Source organism: Ostrea edulis, chromosome 3 (assembly GCF_947568905.1).
Source record: "Ostrea edulis chromosome 3, xbOstEdul1.1, whole genome shotgun sequence".
Classification (NCBI taxonomy): Eukaryota; Metazoa; Mollusca; class Bivalvia; order Ostreida; family Ostreidae; genus Ostrea; species Ostrea edulis.
This window is the reverse complement of record NC_079166.1, coordinates 55,677,711-55,702,985: the sequence shown is the minus strand read 5'-3', so window position 1 is coordinate 55,702,985 and position 25,275 is coordinate 55,677,711. Positions and strand designations below refer to the sequence as shown.

The window sequence follows — 25,275 nt, the reverse complement described above, 5'->3', positions numbered from 1 at the left end:
AGATGATTAAATTCTCAATTAGACGTAAAATGACGTTTAATTTTATTTAAACATGAAATGTGCATTTTACGTTTAAATTTGACATTTAATTGGGGAATAATTGGTGTTTAATTTTATATTAAACGCAATATTTCGTGCAGTGTCGGTGAGTCGTTAATAACACTATTCCATTCTTGTAGAAATTGGTTTTTAGCTCTTTTTTAACACAAGACTTTAGCCAGTTAAGACTATGAAATGTTTGATTTATATATATATATATATATATATATATATATATATATATATATATATATATATAAAACAGTCCACAAGCATGAAGTATTTCGTGTATATATTTTATTCATGGGTGTATATATGACCCATCCATAAAACACTTTTAAAAATAGCAATATATTACATTTGTGAGTTTATTCTCACGGACTGTAACAATTTTGCCCAGTGCATCCATTCCTATCTTTGACATTGAGTGACAATGTAAATCTGCCACTTTCTTCAAACATCATACAATTTAGGGTACTTGACTTAAGATTGAAGGTGTACTTTTTCAATAATATCCATATTTTCATATCCCTATATTTCACAAGAATTAAAGTAAAACTGGGTTGATGACTTTATCAAACATGTCTAACTGACAATCAATTGATAAATTGAAATAACGAATCTTACGTAATACACCATAAAAAGCGTCTGATGCTTGTTCTGTTAAATGTTTCTTTGCATTATTAAAATGTCCACTTCTTGATAGAAATATTACCAAGATAACAAAAACCTCAGCCATTCGCTAAGTTTATATATTATTCAGTTATGAAAATGAAGCGATTTCTGAAACCTGTAAGTCTAGGATACCCGATGCTCTGATATACACTCAAACCATGGATGTTTAAATCGCTGTTGAAGAAATATCATTGCTTTACAGTACATTTTAACTATTCTTTAAACTCTTCTTCAAAAATATTAATTCGAACATGTCCGTGTACAAGTACGTTATAAAGTATAATACGAACACGTCCGTGTACACGTAAGTTATAAAGTATATTGCCGAATGTTCCGAAATTATGAGAGGTAAATATGAATAGAAAATCGATAGGTAATAATGTCCAACTTAAACACATCCCGGGTATTCAACACAACGAGACAAATTCAGGACATACAATATTTAAGTACCACGATATACTCAATGTACAAAGAAACGCAGACTTAGTTACAGCAGATGTCTTCGAAACAAGCATTAATTTAATGATATTCTCGCATTATAAACTACCTATACTCATGTGTCTTATCAATGATTTTGAATTTTAATAAACAAAGTAAACATTTGCCTCCGCTTATATTAAGCTTCCAACAACTTCTATTTCGCATGTTACAATATGACAGCTAGCATCTGTCGATGTAAGCTGAAGTTGAACATAGCGTCCCAGGAGACAATCCTTGCAGACGATAGTTTCGTCCTGTGCCTGTGATCCCACTCCACATGACGTCATTTCGTTCCATGTTGTGGTCACGCCCACTCTTACTTGGTATGTGTTACAAGGTTCACCGTTATTCCATCCTAAATAATATCAAGATGTTAATTAAACATAAGTGACCTTGCTTAACAATGTATTTGTAATACACTAGGAGAAGGGTGGGCCTTATAAAGACTTTAAATATAAATCTACCCCCACAGTAACCCGATTTTGTATCGCTTATAGGAGTTATGAGATTAATCACTGTTCGTTATCTTCACCTATCATATGTGTGAGTGATAAACTTCACAATACATTAAGATACGACAGCTTTCAAATGTACAATTCTATGACGTCATTAAAATAACCCCACAGGAGAATATCAACTTTTTTTGTCAACAGGCATATATATATATATATATATATATATATATATATATATATATATATGTGTGTGTGTGTGTGTGTGTGTGTAAAACTTATACGGTACCAATTTTGATGCACTAGATGGGCATTTCGACAAATAATGTCTCTTCAGTGATGCTCAACCGAAATGTTTGAAATCCGAAATAACTATGAAGTTTTAGCCAAAAACAGCGTGCCAAACAAGTGGAGCCAAATTCGTCCAAGGATAAGAGCTATGCATGAGGGAGATAATCCTTAATTTTGAAATGAATTTCTAAATTTTATAACAGCAATTAAATATACATCCGTATTTTCAAGCTAGTAACGAAGTACTTAGCTATTGGGCTGTAGAGACCCTCGGGGACTAACAGTCCACCAGCAGAGGCCTCGACCCAGGGGTCATAATGTAAAACTTATACGGTACCAATTTTGATGCACCAGATGCGCATTTCGACAAATAATGTCTCTTCAGTGATGCTCAACCGAAGTGTTTGAAATCCGAAATAACTATGAAGTTTTAGATCTAAATATAGCCAAAAACAGCGTGCCAAACAAGTGGAGCCAAATTCGTCCAAGGATAAGAGCTATGCACGAGGGAGATATATATATATATATATATATATATATATATATATATATATATATATATATATAAATGCACTGAAAAGGCCACGACATAATTAATATATATATATATATATATATATATATATATATATGTATGTATGTGTGTGTGTGTGTGTGTGTGTGTGTGTGTGTGTGTGTGTGTGTGTGTGTGTGTGTGTGTGTGTGTGTGTGTATAATTTGTTTGAAAAATCAGTGTCCGGTTTAAGATATTGAAATTAATATTGTTTTAATGTTTTCCGGCACACTCAACAATTTTTCAGTTATATGGCGGCGCCCAGTATTTATTGGTGGAAGAGATAACCCAGATACAATGTACCTGGGAAGAGACCACCGACCTTCCGAAAGTAAACTGGGAAACTTTTTCACTTACCCGCGCTGACAGAGGTGAGAAGCCGTGTGATTTTGAGCGCAATGCTCTAATCACTCGGCCACTGAGGCCCCCTTGAAATTAATAAACATCACAGAAAATTAATATTTTAACGCAAGCGTTTTCATTTTATAATCCTCAGGCGTTACATCTTAAATAAATTTTTGAAATTAAAAAAATCATCAGGTGTTACATTTTAAATTAGATTTTAAATTCACCTGCTGTTACACGGGACCTCGGTTTTTGCGGTCTCATTCGAAGGACCGCCCCATTTAGTCGCTTCATACAACAAGCAAGGGGTACAGTGTACTGAGGACCTGTTCTAATTTCCGGATCCCCATGGAATAACTGTGTGTGTTGTTCATTTTTCCATTGTACACATGTCAAACTAGAGCTTATATAACACGTATAATTGATAGAAAATTGCAGTATTACAATTGTACTACAACATGTGTATTCCGCATATTCTTATTTATTATTTCAAGCTTTATATGTTAAATATATTGTACAAATCATTGTATGTGTATACGTTAAACCTATGAACTGTGTGGTTCTTGGTAATAATGGTCATCTTACCACACCTGCCGTGACACGGGGCCTCGGTTTTAGTACCGCCCCATTTAGTCGCCTATTACGACAAGCAAGGAGTGCGGGGAACATATTCTAACCCGGATCCCGAGGGGAGGAATGTTGTTGGGTTTTTAGTGCTCTCTTTCTCCTAAAATTTGTGTTCTTCATGGGATTATGAGAATGATCATTGTTCCTTATCGTCACTTTTTATACAGTAATATCACTACATATATCGTGAATGAATTCGTACTGAAAAAAGGCTTTCTAAGAAAGTTATAATGGCGTGTGAACAATTACAGCAACTATGTTAAATGTTTATCTTAAACTTGTCAATTTCCTGAAAATGGAAATTTCCTATTTAATCAGCCTTACCAGTATAAACTAGAACGTGGTCAATTTGATACACATTTTGTAGATCGACTGCAAACCATGGCTGTGACTCCGTCTTGGTGGCCGCGCAGTAATGATTGATTGCCGTCCGGATGCCATCAATTAGGTATTGCGGTCCACGTTGAGGCAGGTTATCACTCCAAACTGAGCTCGAATGAATGGTCTTGTTCCTTGCAATGTTATGAAAACTCCATCGCTTACCTTTTTGAAAAAAGAAGAGAGAGGGTATACTGCGATGATATTTGTCTGTTATGGTATGCAGAGATAAGTTCTACCACATGAATTTTATATTCAATATCTTTAAAATTTTGTTTTTATCCCCTATTGCAACTAGTTGCGGAGGAAATATAGCATCGCTAAGTTGCGTGCATGTGTGTCCGTTACAAGCTACTGGGCAGAATATAAAGCTACCCTTAAACTAAGGATGTTCAAACTTCGCATACTTTTGTGGCATTGTAAGAGGACAAACTATAGTCATTTTAAAGTAAATTGGTAAACTATGTTCTTACACTATCGTGTCATATTGCATTTAAAAACTGGATTTTTTTTTGTACGAGCTAACAATACACATTTCCGGATAAAGTGAAAGTAAAATTAGATAGTAATATTGCGCATAAGCGTGCACATATTTCGAGTTTTTATGAATTAAAAGAGTCATTTGTCAGCGAACATATTTAATGTAATTAAAATAATTTCATCAAAACGCTAAAATGACCAACAACACGAACAACCAGATTGTCAAAATTTTTGGGACCCGTCCCTTCTTCAGGAGAAACGAAAAGAATTACATAAGATGGCCAATATTAACAGAGAACAACAAAAATTACATATAAATACACCTCGTACCACAACTACACTAAATCTACAAACATTTACACTGCACACTACATGTTTTGGTGTCCTATTCGTCAAAACAGCTGATCCACAATGTCATTGTGTGTGTGTGTGTGTGTGTGTGTGTGTGTGTGTGTGTGTGTTCTGCATATCGAAGCTACATTCTAATATTCAGCAATAGTATAAAACAAGATGTGTTCTTTTAACTTAAATGTCCCGAAAGTAGCTATACCGATGAAAGACTTTATATACATGTATGACCATTTTGGTCCCGCATTAGAGTAAAAATTCTGCGGTTGGAAATTCGCGATTTTATATATCTTTTTCTGCTTTCCCTTAATATGCATTTAGTTTTGATACAGCATCATCAAAATTAAAGAAGAGGTATTTCAAATGTTAAAGATAATAGTCACTGTAATGATGGTGGTCAAACCCTGGAACTAAATCCTTCTACTCCTGGGATCATGAAATATACAATTTTGATAATGGGTTATCTGCTCCTTCTACCGGTAAGTATCCCTTTAATTTCAATTTAGTGTCAATAGCATTAATATTAAGATTTAATTTAAAGAAGTTTTACTCGTTAACACTATATAACACGTTTCGCCCAGCTCTGTGGTCTGAACCTTTACCCCGGGGATCGTGAAATTTCCAATTTTGGTAGAGGCATTCCTGCTCTAAAAACTATGCATTTAGATTTTCTTACAAATGTGCGGTTGTACTGAAGATTATTGAAAAATGGTCATTTTCGTCAGTTTTTGCTGTAAGCCTCCTCGAATGAAGGAGTCCTAAATTTTATTTCGGTTGTCCCAAAGGTTCTTCATATCAAATTTGAAAAGAATTGGAATGGTAGTTATCTAGAACAAGAGAAAAATGTTCTTTCCATCATCAAAACATATTTAATAAGTATGACTATTTTTACCCCACCCTGATACTAAACCCCTACCCCTGGGGTCATGAAAACAAATTGGATAATGGGCTACTTATTTGCCCTAAATATCCACTTGCTTTCAATTTAGTATCAATAGCATTAAAGAAGATGTAATCTAAATGTTTTAAACATAAACACTATATCCAAAGTTTGGCTCCACCCTGAAGACAGAAACTTTACCCCGGGGATCATGAAAATTTGCTATTTTGGTAGAGGCCTTCCTGTTTTTCATCACTAAGCATGTATTTGTTCTTACATATGTGCGGTTGTGTAGACGAAGAGTTTTGAAAATTAGTCATTTTTGGTAGTTTTTGTCCCGCCCCTAAGGCCCAGGTGTACAGTAGACCTGAAATTTACAATTTATGTCCCTTCCTTGTCATAAAGATGTTTCATATCAAATTTGAAAAGAATTGGAATGACAGTTATCAAGAAGTTAAAAATGTTAAATTGTATACGCACGATGGACGACAACGGATGCAGAGCAATTGCAATAGGTCACCTTAATGATTCAGGTGACCTAAATATACACACATAGACAGAGGTAAATGATTCGGTACAGCTAATGTACTGGACGTTATCATGAAATTACTGATGTAACAACTGCAGTGAAACGATACATGACGTCATATTTTGGATTACCCACCTTCTGGTAAACAGCGTCTTCCTACTGACTTTGTCAAAACACATTTGTGAAATAATTCATTACACTTTCCGCGAACTGTAGTCTTGCTCTAAAATAAATACAAATAGAATGGATCTATTACATTTTATTTGCATTTTACATTTTCTGTACTCGATCCAAAAACCTATTATTACAAAATAAAATCAATACCAAATACAAAAAACCCACATATGGCACTTTTCGGATTGATTTAAGTTTGCAGACTATACATGTACATGTATTGTAGAATATACATGTACATGTAGAAATGATTGAGTGTGTCGCTGAATCACCGCAAAATTTACAGAAAATGTTGAGAATATTGTATCTTTATTGCAACAAGTGGAACAATATCAAAATAATAAAACCCGGTATTTCAAAACGGCGTGATATTAAGTAACACAAAAATGGGCGTATAATAGTTAATAGATTGATATTGTCAGTGAATTTAATTATGTAGGTGTTTTACTGCGAGTATATGTTGCTGATCAGGGAAGAGAAACCTTTTTTGAAATTTTGAATAAAGCAAGGAGATGTTTTAATATACTGTAACGTGTTACTGGGTTCTTTACAAGAGATGGGGTCATATATTTATAATTTTCCTCTTACTCTACTTGAGCTATTGATTTATCATTAAAACAATTTTCTCTATTTCTCTGTCCGAGCTTTGATTGGTACCGAGTTACTTATCTCGGGTTTCTAATCATACACAGAGGGTAGTTCGCTGGCTGGGCTACTTGCCCTGTGTTCCTGAGCCAAGTTCCTATTGCTTATTGAAAGTACAGGGTGCCTCACCCTTATTCAGGATAATTGCACCCAGTACCCCACTGCAATTCCTTAAGCTCTTTTCACTTATGCTTATTCCTTTTCTCCCTAGCCTATTTCTATTTTTAGCCTACCTATTATTACTCTTTCTTGCTTCTTGAGCTGTTCACATCAGACCGACTGACTTCTCGACTGCAGGCTCTTATATACTACTGGACCATGTCTATCCAAAAGGGGAGATCATGTCCTTGGATTATTCCAAATTATAAATCACTTCTGCGTTTGGAAGACATGGACCTAATACACTATAACTATTAATCATTACACTACCCACGCCTCTGTATACATGCGTCCCGCATGTTTATCAACCTAACAAGACAAACTTTTTTTTCAATGATTCAAAATCTGCAGAAAGGAATGCAAATTCTTTTTATTAACATACATAAATAAGCATGTTATGCAATGATCTTGTGTGTGCCTCACAATTATGAATATCGTTGGGTTTTTTTTTTGGGGGGGGGGGGTTCAGTGTCTCCTAATCATTCCAAATGTCTTCTTCAAACTTCACACACTCGCCGTCCTTTTGATACTTTCTGATGATCCGTACCGTTTTCTGATGGCTAATCCGTTGTGTCTGAGTGCTTGCATCCAACATAATTACCTGGTGTTTTCAACATGGGCAATGCTGCAAGGATACCTGTTTGTTCTCATCATCGACTACCCGAGGTATCTTCTCGCTTGTGACTGTGTCTGTTGCTTTCACTTCTTCTGCTCTACGTCTTACTCCAGGTAATATAGGCGAAGTTTTCTTTCTAATGGTTCTACCACCTTCCAATTCATTTTCGTAAATGAGATCACCTGGATCATCTTGCCATTCCTTGTCATTTCCTTCATCTACTGAACAAGTTGTGGCTTCGTCTTGTTCATCTTGAAGTGTTGCTTGTTTACTGTCACATTTAGTTGTCACCTGGTGAATTCTCCTCTGATGTCTTATCAGTAGTGCCTGCCTAGCAAAAGCTTTATCACAATCACTGCACTCAAACTTTCTTCTTTCAATATCGTCAGCAGCACAGGCAAGAAGATGTTCTTGCCATTTTTCATGAGTAGGAAGTCGACACAAGCAAATCGAGCACAGAAATCCCGGTTTCCTAGGGGTTACTTTTGTTAAAGGCATGCTGCTTACTATGGCTGATCTGTAAACAGAGAAATAAATGAAAATGGATTATGAAGTATTTGCATTTCTCTTAAACATTATAATCAAACTGATAATCAGAGTACCATGCTGGTCTTTTTCTTGTTCTGGTACTGTAATACTCAGTTTCTATTTCATTCAGATCTGTGTTACTAAGCAAGTCGACTTCTTCGTCATTTACGACTGTTCTTTCTGTATCATTACAATCATCCGACTCGTTTTGTGGTCTAACTTCATTCTCAGACTCGAATTGTAATTTCTGACAACCATAGGATCTTATGCGGTCTACATGTACCAATGTTATTTTTGGTGCACCCTCTTTCTGAATTGTATAGGTTAGATCTGTGTGTGTTTTCCTACAATTTTATATGGACCATACCAAAAGCTCATAAGCTTGGGGGATTTACCCATCTTTCTCTGAGGAAACTTGATCCCCAATGTCAAACTGTTTGCGGACCACGTTTTGGTCGTGATATTTCTTCTTCATGGACTGAGAAGTATATTGTCGAGTATGTCTATGTACTGCTTCCAGAACTTCTCTTAACTTCCAAACGTAGTCATGGACATTACACGGTATCATGTCTTTAGGGAGTTCATACATGAGATCCAGTGGGATGGAAACTTCCCCAGCATAAGCATATTAGGACTATAACCAGTACTCCCATGTTGTGCGGACCGGTATGCCATTAGAACGTAAGGTAGATGTCGGTCCCAATCATGTTGATGATCCGAAACATAAGCAGATAACATGGTAGCTAAGGTTTTATTAAACCTCTCTACCATCCCATCTGATTTGGGATGGAATGCTGTTGTTCTTGTTTTTCGTATACCAAGCAAGTCACAGAGCTCTTGGAATAGTCGGCTTTCGTATTGGCGACCTTGATCACTATGAATTACCTCTGGCACCCCAAACCTGGTTATGAATTCTTCCACTATAACTCTTGCCACTGTCTGTGCTTCAATGTTCTTAAGTGGAAATGCCTCCCTCCATTTCTTAAAATAATCTGATATTACGAGAATGTACTTGTTGCCTTCCTCAGACTCGGGTAGTGGTCCCATTATATCTGTTGCTATACGTTCCATTGGATTGCCACTTTGATCCAGTTGCATACAAGATTTGCCTGCCGAACGATTTTTCCTCTTTCTGCATTGTGCACATCCAATAACATAGCTACGTACATCACTTCGTAATCCTGTCCAGTAAAATTTATTTCTAACTCTTTGTAGAGTTTTGTTCACACCCAAATGACCTGATGTCCTCGAGTCATGACATTCTTTCAAAATATCTCTCCTTTCAGACAAGGAAACTATGATTTGGTGGTAAACCTGTTTATCACCAATCCATTTCCTGCATAAGAGATCATTTTTAATCTCCAAATGATTCCATTGTGACCAAAGTGATTTGATAACTCTGCTTTCATGCTTGATTTCTGAAAAATATGGGCGTTTCTTAGTTTCTACACAATGCTTTACTTTGCACAGCTCCTGGTCATTATCCTGCATGCCCTGTCACACAGTTCCGTTGCCCTCAGATACAGTATTAATCTGACGTATGTAATTTGAACGAGAATCTTTGTTACTGCCATGGTCATTGATCTCTTCCCAGTCTTCAGAGAAACCACATTGATGACAGGGGTGCCTACTTAAGCTATCTGCATTGCAGTGTTTGGCACCTGTTCGATGTCTGATTTCAATATCGTAGGTACCAAGAAATTCTATCCACCTTGCTACCTGGCCTTGAGGATCCTTAAAATTTAGAAGCCACCTAAGTGTACTGTGGTATGTCCTTGCAATCACCTTGTGACCATATAGATAATGTCGAAAATGCTTACATCCAAACACTACAGCCAAAAGTTCTTTGCGTGTGACACAGTATTTCCTCTCTGATTTTGACAATGTGCTACTGGCATAAGAGATAACTCGTGTCTTTCCGTCAATTTCTTGCGATAAGACAGCACCAAGTCCAAATTGACTGGCATCTGTATCAAGTATAAAGGAATACCGGAAGTCTGGGTGACATAGTATTGGTGCCGTGGTCAGGTGATTCTTTAACTTCTCGAATGCTTCTTGGCATTCCGTGGTCCATTTAAACTCTCTATTCTTTTCGGTGAGTTTGAACAGAGTATATAACATAACTTAGTCAGAGAAAAAATTATCCGTTTCAATTTTAGCTTTTATACAATATGTCTATCCCGATCCCAAAATGTGTCGATTGACATTATTGCGCTAAATAATTATTGATTGGATATTTGTGGGGGAAATGAAAACGAATATGGTAGAAACATTTTCGAGAATGTCTAAAAAGGTAATACTTAAGGTATGCGATATACTTATTGTGTTAATGCATTGAGTAGTTGAATGTCACTAACAGTTAACGGCGTTAATTCTACGTTAAGCTAGATATTGTTGATTATGATATCTGTAAACATATGCTGATAATTAGATCGTATATTGTTAAGTGGTGTGTGATATGCAATATTTAGTATATAGGCTCAAATTCCAGATATTATCCCCTGTATTAAGACCTGCATAAGTCCTACTTAGTTTGTCTTATGTTGTAGCATGAGCCATAAAACGATACTGGGCTCGATCCCTGAATTTCTTGCCAGGTCCAAAATACCAACTGAGCTATAGATGACTCCCGGTGATCGAACCTGTCTGACTGCCACATTCTTCCCTCCATAAATGTTTTCTCACCTTCAAGACATCAATCCAGGATCTTTATAACCTGGAAGGCATTTTCACTTGTCACAGGCTGTGTCAGTTCCAGGGGTTGGTCTACGGCACCAAGTGTAACAAGAAGGGAGACAATGCAACAGACAGACTGAGATTCGAACCCGGGCCCCCTGAATCTTTAGTCAGGTGCTCTACCAACTGAGCTACTTGGCCACAAGTTTTGAATCCCAATCTGGTCTGTCACATTTTGTTCTTTCCTGTTACAAATTAAAAGTCCTATAGTGTAACCGATTATAGGTTAAAGAAGGTTTTGTACTAGAAAGTTTTTGTTATAAATTATTCTTAATACATGTATTTGAACACACTTATTGCACAGACACTAAAAGGTGAGGGCTCAATCATATGTTATATATCAATATCACTCAAAGCAATTCTATGAGGCACTGGGCTAGGGGAGTTCTGTACTTTAGTTTTTAAGGGACCAAATTTTGATGAGCCATTTATACTGGCTGTAATTATCAAACATATGTATTACTTAAGTCAAAATATTGAAGAGTGAAGAATTCATATTTTGTCTTCATGTATTGCTGCTCAATGAACTATTTGATCAATTGCAGATATATTTCATGATTCTTCATTATGACTTGAGTTAAATTAAAGCCTAAAAACTTGTCATTATGGATGTGGAGACAAGGCATGTTGTATGTTGATGCTATACATAACCCAGTCAGTGTCAAACAACATAATCATCATAGACCCTAACCTACTGTATTAATAAATGTAGATAGATAAGACTCTAACCCAGTTAGTGAAAAACATAACCTAGTCAGTATAGACCTTAACCTTGTCATTGTAGACCCTAACCTAGTAAGTCTAGACCCTAACCTACTCAGTGTATACCCTAACCTAGTCATTGTAGATCCTAACCTAGTCAGTGTAGACCCTAACCTAGTCATTGTAGATCCTAACCTAGTCAGTATAGACCCTAACCTAGTCAGTGTAGACCCTACCTTATTCAGTGTAGACTCTATCCTAGTCAGTGTAGACCCTAACATAGTCAGTGTAGACTCAAACTTAGTCAGTGTAAATCATAACCTAGTATTGGTAGACCCTAACTTAGTCAGTGTAGACTCTATCCAAATAGTCAATATAGATCCTAACCTAATCAGTATAAACCCTATCTAGCCATTGAAGACCCTAGCCTAGTCAGTGTAGACCTTAATCAAGATTGTAAAACAAATATTTACTTGTTACTGCAATACTGAATACTTTATCTATTTATAAACCTTGTTGTATAGGGATCTATCTTTTACAAATATATTATGACATAAATTTATAATCTCTTCAAGATCCATTTTCACTAGATACATGGTCTTGTAATATATTAATAGCGAACTCGACTGTATCTTTATAAATGTATGCTCAATACAATTATCTTCTTTTCCATTGAGCTGAAGGCTCAAATGAGCTTTTCTGATCAAAACTTTCTGTTGTCTGTCATTGGTGTTGTTGTTGTCATTGATATTGTAATTTTTTTTTACATTTTTATTTTCTTCACAACCACGTGCCAAATTTCAACCAAACTTTGTACAAATCATCCTTGGGTGAGGGGGATTCAAGTTTATTCAAATTAGGGGCAGCGTTCTTCTCCAAGGGAAGATACTAGCAAAATAGTGAAAATTCGCTAAGAAATTTTGAAAATATATTTTCCGTAACCAGCTGGCCAATTTCAATCAAATTGGGTACATGTACTAATCATTTGTAGGTGAAAGGAATTCAAATTTGTTCAAATAAAGGGTCAGCCCCCTTTAAAGGGGGAAATAATGACAAAAATGCAAATATAGGATGGGATCAAATTTGTTCTAATCATAGCCCCCGGAGGTAGGGTGGGGCCACAATAGGAAATCAAAGTTTACATGCGAATAGATAGGGAAACTCTTTTTAAAAATCTTCTTCTGAAGAACCACTGGGCCAGAGAAGTTCAAATTTATGTGTCAGCTGTCTGACATAGTGCAGGATCAAGTTTGTATAAATCATGCCCCCAGATGTAGGGTGGGGCAACAATAGGGGATCAAAGTTTTACATGCAAATATATAGGGCAAATCAAGTTGACTAAGGTGAGCGATGTGGCCTATGGAGCTCTTGTTTATCCATGGGTTGTTGCTGCAGTATTATTTATGAAATAATATTTTGGATACTTTTGAAAATTAGTTGATAGTTTATATTTATTGATACTATGAAATGTCGAGTTCAAATTGATGGAAAATATGGGGAACATATTTCTGCCTTTAATGTTAGGAGAGGCTTTGATAGTAGTAGGTATTTTTTATAGCTCATTGGATCATATGTGTTTTCATTAGTTTTCGTTTTCTATGCTGTCATATTCTTGGTTTTTACATTTTGCCTTTACTGAGTTAAGATATACGAGTTATTTTTAGTGATTGATTAGGCTACAAATGGCACAATTCAACCAACACAGATGGATTTACTTCTTTTCTACAAAAAATTACATATGAAAGGTGAAGATAACGAACAGTGATTTATCTCATAACTCCTATAAGCAATACAAAATAGATAGTTGGGCAAACACGGACCCCTGGATACACCAGAGGTGGGATCAGGTGCCTAGGAGGAGTAAGCATCACCTGTCGACCGGCCACACCCGCTGTGAGCCCTATATCTTGATCAAGTAAACGGAGTTATTCGTAGTCAAAACCAGTGTGCTAAGAACGGCCTAACAATCGGTATGAACATGTCAGACAGCATTTGAACCAATGATAGGTTGTACTGACGAACTAGATCGTTATAACGACCATTAGCTGAGATTTCCATAGGAATTTGGTCCCGCCCACACTTTTACAGATCTGGAAATATATGAACGATATTAGGTACAGTTTAATGATTTACATGTAGGTTATGGTTGTATATTATCATAAACTTTTAAATTTCGTATGGCGATAAACGTAGCCCTTATCGCCGATATTTAAAAAAAGGGTTAGCAAAATTTTCACTAGAAGCCTTTCCATTATGGAAACCTGTTTGAACTCGATGACCTGCCCGGAATAGCTCGCTCTATACAGAAGACGATGTCACGTGATGTGGATGTATTGTGTGCTTTACTTACTAAATTTATTTACTAAATTTTGGTGAATTATATTAAGTTATACAAGGGTAGATATCGTTATCAGAAATAAGTTGACGTTTCTTAATCTATTTTTCTAAACAAATAATTACATATTTTCTTTGTTTACATTAAATGCAAAGTGGAATGTACTACCTGGTAGTATTATTTTAATTTCTTTATTAAAATTTTACACATTACAGGTAGATCTTTTGGTGTATCATTCTACCTGTAATATAATTGACCGAAACATAAAGACTACTACATATACATGTGCTTTCAAAGCGCGTGCTTTTTAAATATAAAAATAGATAATCAAGGTATTTTCATCAATGATTATACGAGCCCAAATATTTTTAATATATTTTGCTTCAAGGCAAATTCGATCAAGATCTTGAGAAAAGGAGAGGAGGTGTCTCTATTTTTTTATTTATTTTTTTTGTGAACACTTGTGACATATATTCAGTGCATCATAATATAATATAAGATTTGAACGAAATGTATGTTGACGGTTAACAGTTCTAATATAATTTCCAAATTTAGTTGAAAATAACTATTTGAATGACAGTAAGATTTGTACTGATTTCTGATTTCATTTTTTTTTCCAGCGGCCGTATCTATGACCGAATGCCCTTTTGATAACGTGTTTAGGTAAATGTATTAGCATCATCATCACCACGAATAAATAGCATGCATAAAAATACCGATCACATATGCAGCATATATGTATTCAGTAAAAATAATGCATAGCTTCCATTTAATTAAAAAAAATATCAAGATTCTATCACAATTAAATGTCACGTGATTTGTATACGGAGAAAGCACGGGATCTATTCATAGTTGCCCATTTTGTTGATCATTATTCATGAAGTCCGCGGATTATGACGAAAACTGATTGTTATAGGGTTCTAGAATCAATTGATATTTCGACACTCCTCGTGACAAAAACAAAGGAAACTATTAAAACTTTTCAAAAACCATTATCTGTGGCGTCTACGTACAAAATAACATTTGTACAGTAAAATTTCTTTTATTGACCACAGAAAAGGGGGCCAACTCTAACTGTTCTTTCACCTCATCCTTTTACCAACGTACTCTATCGATCTCTGTTTAGTAGGACCGGTTTGCGAGGCCGTTGGAAAACATAAACAAAAAACCTACAATATCGTGCACCTAACCATCCGTTGCTTTATCCTTTTTTTAAAAATTATCTAGGACCTGGGGACTGCTGATCCACGTAATGGTGATGCAAAACTTTGGATGTTGAGTATTGTTTTAATGCTTTTTATCTATCTATCTATCAATTGAACAAAACCCGTCCCCGCTACCAGGGTATCCGAGTGTCGACCACCATTGTCGCCTCGCCGCAACAAACCTATTGTAGCAGTCTGCACTTTAAATCTTCACTCTCGTTGTCAACACCAATTGACTATTGTATCTGATAACCTCCGCGGTGGAGACCGTTCGCCTCGCATGTGGAATGTCGAGGTTTGAATTCCGGCCGCGACAAACCTAAGTGTTAAAACAGGTAGTGACAGTTCAATCGTCAAACGCTCGGCATCTGGTGTGAATATCACGGGTCCTCGGAGGTGATCTTCAAAACGCATGTCCCGTGTTACAGTAGGATTGCACGCTGAAGAACCCGCACTGCTCAATGACCGTAAGCGCCGAACAAAGGCCTAAATTTGAAGCCCTTCACCGGTATTAATGACGTCTCCATATGAGTGAAAAATTCCCGAGAGGGACGTTAATGCCTTGTCTCGGCACATAGTATCAATACGTGAAATTAGTAGTACACATGTACCAATGGATGACAATATGTACCTATTCTTCAAACAGCCTTAAAAATTTACGGAAGAAGATGAGAGCTTATATATACTACTCAAAATTTGATAAGGATCACTAGGTTATATGTGTGTAATTTACCACCAACATAAAAAAAGACATAAATTTGACTCAGAAACGTGTTTACTCAGGTTATGAATGAAAATTCATGAACGGCATGGACTTTTATCAATACGGAATGCTTGAAATCTGATATCAACATCAAAAGGCATTTCATTACAAAAAGTAACCAGAGAAAGAATTACACAGTTTTTGGGGATAGTCCATCATTACACTTAGTCGGTGAAGTGTCAATACCGGGTATGGCCTCCCCTTGCATCAATGACGGCTTGACAACGTCGAGCCATGCTGTCAATAAGCACCCTGTTGTTTCCAATGGGAAGGTTGTTCAACTCTTCCACGAGGGCGTTTCCGAGCTCTTCCAAAGTCGTGGGTTGTGCTCTACGACGTGAAAGAGCAACCTGCAGCATGTTCCATACATGTTCAATCGGGTTCAAGTCCGGCGAGCGTGCTGGCCAGTCCATACGGACAATTGTCTCCTGCTGAAGGTACTGCTCCACCACCCTGGCGCGATGAGGACGGGCGTTATCATCCATCGGGATGAACTCGGGGCCAACAGCACCAGCGTAGGGTCTGACGTAAACATCGAGGATCTCATCCCGGTACCGCACCCCGTCATTGTTCCTCTCTCTAGGACATGAAGATCTGTTCTTCCATCCCTGCTGATTCCACCCCAGACCATGATGGAACCACCACCATAACGGTCATGTTCACTGATGTTGGCATCATGGAAACGTTCACGTTGTCGTCGCCACACTCGGTGCCTCCTGTCTGAAAAGTCCAAACAATACCTGGACTCATCGGTGAACAGAACTTGAACCCAATCGTTCTGTGTCCAAGTGACATGATCTTCAGCCCAGTCCAATCGCTCCCGCCGGTGTCGAATAGTCAGAGGGACTCGAACACATGGCCTTCTCGAGTTGAGACCTGCATTGGGAAGCCGATTCCGTATCGTCTGAGTGGACACATTCACCCCCGAGGCGTTCAGGAGGTCGTTACGTAGGCTGGTTGCTGTCCAGAAGGGATGGCGTCGTGTCTGAAGAGCCACAAAATGGTCTTGGCGTTGGGTTGTCGACCTTTGATGACCACCCCCATGTCGGTGTGCTGCTGTACCAAAGTTTGCTGTCGGTTCCAGGCCCTGTTTACAACGCTCTGGCTGACGTTTAGTGTATTTACAACGTCACGTTGTGAATATCCAGCGTCAAGCATTCCAATACATCTGCCCAGTTGTTTTGTCGTCAGGCGATGCCTTACACGTTGAGGGGACATTGTGTTGATAAACGTAATGTAAACAGACAAGTGAGTTTGAAATTTTAGAAAGAATCAGACACCGATGCCTGAGTGAAAATCGTGCTGTGATGAGAACCGCATTTCCCATGGCATGAAATGCACGTGCAAGTTTGTTGAAGACGTTGTTGATTTCACTTGGACATAATATTGCCAGTTATGCAGTTATTAATTTTTTAAACAGAAAAATATCTATGATCCTTATCAAATTTTGAGTACTATATATATATATATATATATATGTGTGTGTGTGTGTGTGTGTGTGTGTGTGTGTGTGTGTGTGTGTATATGAATGAAAATATGTGACCAATATTTATATTTGCCCGTAATTACGAGATAATTTTCTCGTAATTACGAAATCTTTTTTCGTAATTTCCATCTTTATGTCGTAATTGCGAAATCTTTATCTCGTAATTATGAGATCTGTTTCTTGCAATTACGAGATAATTATCTCATAACTACATGTACGAGATAGTGGAAGGTGAATTTATTTTTATTAATATAATACTAATAAACTTTTGCACGTATCGGTAAATTAGCAATTCAAATTAAAGCAACAATCGTAATCTCTGAAATTATCAAATTACACGTACTCTAAAAGATCGTGGTCAATATTTATCACAAGCATGTACCACGATCTGTAAACCAGGGTAAAAATATTATTATTATTCGTCATAAAGGAGGCATTCCCGTGACTACCCTATCCAATAGCATTGGACACTTGAATCATGTAAATGTATTTTTCCCTTATTTCAACTGTCGATCCCGAACTTCCTTTAAGTCACAAACTTTAAAGCGATAGTTAATTTTTTTTTCTGCTGTATATACACACATAAACAACTTACCATTTCATTGTCTGTTGATATATCTGCGGTCTTGTTGATAACGATGTGTTCAAATCTTGAATCCTCGAGTAAATAAACATGATTGACATCACTGGAAAAGCTGACCAGTTCACATTTCAAATGGCTTCTATCAAAATTAACGGACAGACACGCGGGATACTTCAGACATTCCTTTATACATAAATTCCTCCCAATCGTATTGTAACTCATGAATGTAATATTGAACCTCGAGTTTGCAATCAATTTAGTCGCCATTTGAATGTCTAAACTTTCACATTGTGCAGATACTTTGAAGAACAAGCAGATGAAATGAAAAGTGAAATATAAAACGCTCTGGTTAATTCTCATTATCTTGTTTATCGAAAACCTTTTCTGTGTGGTAGACAAAACCTCTAAAACGTTCTAACTCTCTATAAGAAATACAGATGAATTTAACAAGATATTACAGTACACATAACTGTTCCGTTCTGAATAATACCGTTCGTTCTACAGTCACCTGCATTTGTATCAGGAAAGTCATGCTTAACAACTGTGACTTCGTTATGCAAAATGCTTGGTTTCCATACAAAAGTTATCTATAAATACATGATAATAATTCACAAAAGACTGAACTGCAAAATATCCATTTTCCGACAGACGGAAATGAAACGAATATCCAGAAATACTGCAATTACTTTTGTGAACGATCTAGCAGAGTGAATTATTGAACATGATTAACGTACTGTTTATCAACTGTCTCATTGTTTAAAATCCTGCACTTCTGTACCAGGAACAAACCGTCAGCTTTGTTAATTTATTATTAATAATTATTTTGGAATTTTTATAAAATATACTGGTATTACACAGGGGCGTTAAAACGACCGTGAGCAACCTAGATGAAATTACATCCCGGCACATGGGAGGGGGCAAGGCTTACTCATGATCGCTTTAAAAATTAGAATGCTATACACAGACATCACTGCATTTTTCAAATCACAAATGCTCTATTGTTTGTGTTGCGTAGGATTTTAGCTTTGACATTTAGTATTTTGTACAGCGCTGTACATTTTTATACAGCTGGATGCACTAAACAACATTTCTGAAATGATAGCATATTTAGTAATCAAATTACTGTTTTGAAAATTTAAAAAACAAAGCAGATTTTTTCCAGATACTCTCTCTCTCTCTCTCTCTCTCTCTCTCTCTCTCTCTCTCTCTCTCTCTCTCTCTCTTTCCGATTGTATGTTGCTTCCTTGTAATGCTTCATTCCATATGGTGCTTTTTGTCTGACCAAATTCCATATATATATGAACTTTAAGCCTATGTCCACATTCTCATTCCTATATGCCTCATCTTAAAATGCAATTCTTTTCTCTTGTTGATGTTTTCCACATATGTGAAGTAAGTAAATCAAATTTACTACTTAATGCAAAATTACAATTACGACAGAATAATTTTTTATTTCTGTTGTTTTAGGTTCGTGCGCATTTCTGTGGATAAGCTATCGAGCGAAATGTCGAAATATGTTAGCGTATACCATAATAATGATATGATATACAGTCCCTGAAACGTTCTTCTTTCCCACTTAAACGGTGAGGGAACGGTGAACGCATGGTGAGCGAACGGTGAACGCAAGGTGAACGAACGCAGAGCGAATGGTGAACGAACGCAGAGTGAACGGTGAACGCAATTTGGTGAACGGTGAGCGAACGCAGAGCGCAAATTGAACGGTGAACGAACGCTGAGCGCACGCTGAACGTAAAATGATCTATTTACTCGGAATGTTTCGGATTTTTCCCTGGGATATTACTTATTTCATAATCAAGTAATAAAATACATGTACATGTATATTTCATCAATTTATAAAAAATGAAATAAACCGGAATCGTGATGAAGCATATTTTACAGTTCTGGATATATTCAATGTAATATATTTTTGTACAAGTACCGAGTATACATGTATATATTTCATGAAATTATCGCAAATTGTACATTAATACACGCAAAAGTCATACACAAACAAAAGCAAATTTCGTATGTACATTGTGTATACCATTACATGTACAGATACATCTGATGCATGGGTATAGTATATATACAATGCGTGTGAAAAGGAAAACACTATAGTCTACATGTGTAGTGACATCCAGAATTTACAGGTGTTCATGTACAGTGTATGGCTTCAAACTTTACGAGCTCGATCGTTTGGGACACCTGTAATTAACAAACACCCCCGAAAGGACTCAAGATAGATACAGTAAGCAAACAATACGGACAGTATACCCTGTGTCAACACCTCAACACTCCTAACAGTATTAAATATTCCTACTTACATTTTGTGTCATTCATTTGTCGCAGCTACATCGACCCGAGGAAATAATCCTAGAATTTATGCACATGTAAGTACAAAACTTACTATTTTCATTATTAATGTGACCATAGATTGCAGTTAGATCGAACAATACTTGTATAATGTTTAAAGGCTAATGCAGAAACGTACAAGATAAACAATTACATCTTTGCATTAAGGACAATGTTACAAAAGTTTCAAATTTGGCAAGAGTAGTAAATATCAGTTTATTGACAATGTCTTTCATAAATATAGGTGTAAAAATACCTATATCAATTTGACATTCTGACACGTACATACGGTACATTATGTAGCATCGTTTGTTTGTTTTTATTTTTCAAAGTATGGGGGTGACTTGTTTAAAACTCGTGTCAATCAATGCAAAATAATTATAATAATCAGTACTTTTGCCCGAACTTGTAAATGCTAAATCGTCAACACAGGGGAAGAGGTTTTCATTACCTGAAACTGCCTTATTTTGGTACTTGGGTTAAATTCATAACGACAAACTCTTATATTCGTCTCTCATTTAGAATTTTTTTTAACAAAAGCTCAAATGAACCTTTCGACATTCACAGTGGATACTCCTGACATTTTGTACTTCAAAATTAAATTTCTGATATAGTAAGAAAGTATCCTTCCACTCTTGCGCACAAGTTCAATTTTCATTTTCGCCTTGCTTAGTTGCTATCAAGATTTGTCCTTTCACTTTGGTGTTCCGAATGACAATGAAAAGACTGAACGATGAACGAACGGCGAGCGCACGCTGAACGCTTTGTGAACGGTGAACGAACGGTGAGCTCACGCTGAACGCAAAACTGTGAACGGAGAGCGCACGGTGAACGCACGCTGAACGAACGGTGAACGCACGCTGAACGAATGGAAAAATGGTAAAGTAGAAAGCTTCAGGGACTGTATTTAATTGTTTTTAAAAGATATAAAAGGATACTCATCCGGAATTTGTCCATAAATTACAACAAAACTGAAAATATTTTATGGGTATAGGTAATCAGAGTGTCACTTGATATTTCATATTCTTAAAATTTATTTGAACTGCAAGTGGTAGAAATGTACTAAAACTTATATCTTCTAGAACAAAACATCGGCATTCAAGAATTATATCTTTTTTAAATAGGTTACCCATCTTTCACATAATTCAAACAATTTACCGGTATGAATAATGTATTTATAACTAGAGTATCACTGGAGTTCCTGATATCAAGGTCCACACTATCAACTGGATAGTCAGCTGAAACAATATTTCATCGCAATGTTATGAAGTATCATTTACAGCAAGACAAGACTGAACTCATTTTCTTGTCAATGAAATAAAACTTGGACTGCGCACCTACTCTACATCTCTACGTTGGGGACAATACCATCAAGAGTACAACATTTGTGAAAAATTTAGGCGTATTTATCGATCAACATCTTACAACAGAAAAACAAATGTCACCAGTCGTCAAGTCATGTCGCCATCAGATTTTTAACATCGGGCGGATAAGACGCTACTTAACAAACGAAGCTTGTAAAGCCCTGATAAACGTCTTAATAACATCTAAACTTGATTATAGAAACTGTCTATATTTTGTTTCTGCACTCCCTCAAATCCCCCATTATTACAACAACAACAAAACTAAACAAAAAGAAAAACTCTGGCACTATTCCGATTTATTTAAGTTTATAGAATATACATGTACATGTATAGATGATTGAATGTATTTAAACAGGAGATATTTCAATTGCTGAATCACCGTAAAAACAGAAAATGTTGGATACCTTATATTATTACTGCAACAAGTGGAAATCAGAGGTGAATATGAAAAACAGTGGTATTTAGAAACGGAGGAAAATTACGTAACACAAAATGGGCGTATACTAATCAATACATTGATATTGGCATGCAGTGGTTTAGTTCAAACAGAAATGTTTTTGAAACCCCGAAACATATTGCTGATCAGGGAAGAAAAGCACCTCATACCCAATAAGTTATAATTAGCCTACATGCACGTTAGAATATTATGACTGGCAAGGCATATTTAGACATGTATTTAGATACTCATTGTAGCCGCCACAGTATATGCACACCAATTTAGAGGGATAATTCATATCATAAACCATCTATGATAAAAAAGAGTATGTGATTGAACTTTGCCATGTGTTCCATTAATTGCGTTGATATCATTGCGTATATATATCAAACATAAAACGAGTAGAAATGGAATCGGAAATATCTGTGTCGAAGATTCCAATTCTCTGATTACACACTATCTTCTTCAATACAAACTACGTAGAGTCTTATAAAATTTAATATGCTGTACATATGCATATTATTTATTCATTAAACTTGTATATATGAACACCATCAACGTTGAAATTTGTATTACAGATGAACGCGGGAAATGGTTAAACGTTAAAGTTAATAGTCTTCTCATTTACCAACCAAGTCGAAATTTTGCTCATTGCTGACTTTCAACATGATTAATTTGTACACAAAATATCTTTGTGGTTGTTGCATGTGCTCGATCTTAAAAATGGTTTCAAAGGCATAAAAACGGCTAATTTCGGCGATTTCGGTAAATAATGTCAATCGGATATAAGGAAAATGACGTCACAGAACATATTACGTCACAAATTTCCACATGTATCATCAGGGCCAATGCCCTAGTGCATAATCATAATGATTAAACCAAGTGAAACCACATTTTAAATTTATCCTAATTTTGCGGCGAAATTTGGGTCTTAATGTACCTTGCTCTTTAATTAAAGCAAAGAAACATTGTTTTGACATACAAATACTTTGTACGATTTTCGGCACTCTGTTTTTCCCTAAAATAGCTCTAGCAAGTTTATTGTTATTTCGGATTTCAAACAATTCGGTTGGGCATCACTGAAGAGACATTATTTGTCGAAATGCGCATCTGGTGCATCAAAATTGGTACCATATAAATTTTACTTTACTTATCTTGATAATGTTTTTTATGTTTGGGGATTTCATAAAAACACAATTTAATATGTCGAAAATGTTCATTTGAGGTTTGTAAAAAAAAAAAAATGGTGTTAAGGTAGGTAAATACTATTAGATATTTCTGTCAATCAAATTTTTTTTTTCATTTAAACAACTTTAACAACTCATAAACTAACTAAAAAACCCATATTAGACATATCTTTGCGGGTTTATTTTTATACTATGTGTTACAGAGCACATATACGCCCAAATGCAAAAGCCAAATTCTAACACAAGAATGCAAGATCTCATGTTTTATTAAAAATATGCACCAAAGCACATCATATTAAGCTATAATATATAAAAACCAATAGCTATTCATTTACTGAGAGAATTTTTAAAGATATTCAATTGAAAACATACACAATTGCTGTTTAATCTGCTCACATCCTTCAGAAAAAAATCACAGAATAATTCTCAAAATCTAAATTGTTTACATGCCGGTTTTTCTTTAAAAATATTTAGAATCATATCTAAGGTTAACAAAAAAACATATTTTACCATAATTGACCAGAGGTATTTTGCAAAATGGTCTCTTGAATATGTAAACCCCCATTTTTAAATTTAAGTTTTACAATTATTCTTTGCACACTTTGAAAATAGTAAATTGTAACAGCAAATACAGTCTTAAAATCAAGATTAACAGAATATGACAATATATATATATATATATATATATATATATATATATATTATATATATATATATATATATATATATATATATATATATTACATATATATATATATATATATATATATATATATATATAAAAGCACAGAAGTTCCAACAGACCTTCGCAGACGGGTGAACAACCACGGGTCCTCCATCAGAACCAAAAAAGATTTGCCAGTAGCAACACATTTCAATGGCAATAACCACCGATGGGAGGACATGACAGTAGTGGTTATTGATCATGACCCTAGTTGGTCAGATACCGAAAGAAAGCAGAAGGAAAAATTCTGGATGCACAGTTTGAAGTCATTTGAACCGCATGGTATCAACAAACCTACTGACTTCACCAGGATGAATACGGGCTAAACCCTTACTAGATTTTAAGCTTCATCTAGACCTACTCGTCTGATCATGTCCCTAACAGTGGTACTATGACCATTTTTGAACACACATTTTTTTTCTTTTCAATTCTGTTTACAATCAGTCCATCTTTTTTAATTTTTTTTAACTTCATAACCGATTGCTTACATGTAAAACCCATTTATCAGTTTCCGTGATTTTCTGTTTCCTTTTTTTTTTTTTTTCTACACATGCACCCTAGACATGATCAGTACGGGAATGTCTGATGTTGATTCAATTTCCTGGGCTGCCTATTCTTTGTTTTTGTTTGGAGTTGGTCCATTTTGTTAACTTATTCAAACTTGTTGTTTACATTATCTTTCTCTCAAACTTTGTTCATCTCTTACTTCGTTTACATAGCTTATTTTCATTTTTTTTTTTTTTTTTTTTTTTTTGTATTTGTTACTTATTATTATGTTTTATAAATTATGCATGGTTAAAATAGAATCTCTCTGGGTACGAGTTAGCTTTACTATTTGTCAACGTAATTGGGTTAACTCGTTCCACTTGAGATTATAATTAAGTTTATTGTTTTTCTATTCGGACATTTTGGATCAGCTCTTTGGACGAATAAGGCATGTCTTAATTCGCTCCACTTTTAACATTGATTGGCAAGCCTAAAGACCAAAAACATGTAGTCTGCGTTGTAAATACGTTTGTAGATTAGTGTAGTTGTAGTGCTAGATGTATTTATATGTAGTTTTTGTTATTATGCTCTGTTGATATTGACCACATTATGTAATTCTTTTCGTTTGTCCTGAAGAAGGGACGGGTCGTCCCGAAAATTTGACAATCTCGTTGTTCGTGTCGTTGGTCATTTTAGTGCTTTGTATATATATATATA

General features: G+C 35.7%; 1 protein-coding gene across 1 annotated transcript; it reads right to left on the bottom strand.

Moving 5' to 3' along the window:
• Positions 1 to 599: 599 nt before the first annotated feature.
• LOC130052639 (uncharacterized) lies at positions 600 to 18,449 on the bottom strand. The gene is made up of 4 exons (XM_056158183.1): positions 18,022 to 18,449; positions 6,213 to 6,300; positions 3,787 to 4,005; positions 600 to 1,549 (listed from the first exon to the last, which is right to left on the bottom strand). The coding sequence occupies exons 1-4, from the start codon at positions 18,367 to 18,369 to the stop codon at positions 1,326 to 1,328; spliced, it is 879 nt and encodes a 292-aa protein (XP_056014158.1). The 5' UTR covers positions 18,370 to 18,449; the 3' UTR covers positions 600 to 1,325.
• Between the last annotated feature and the right edge of the window lie 6,826 nt (positions 18,450 to 25,275).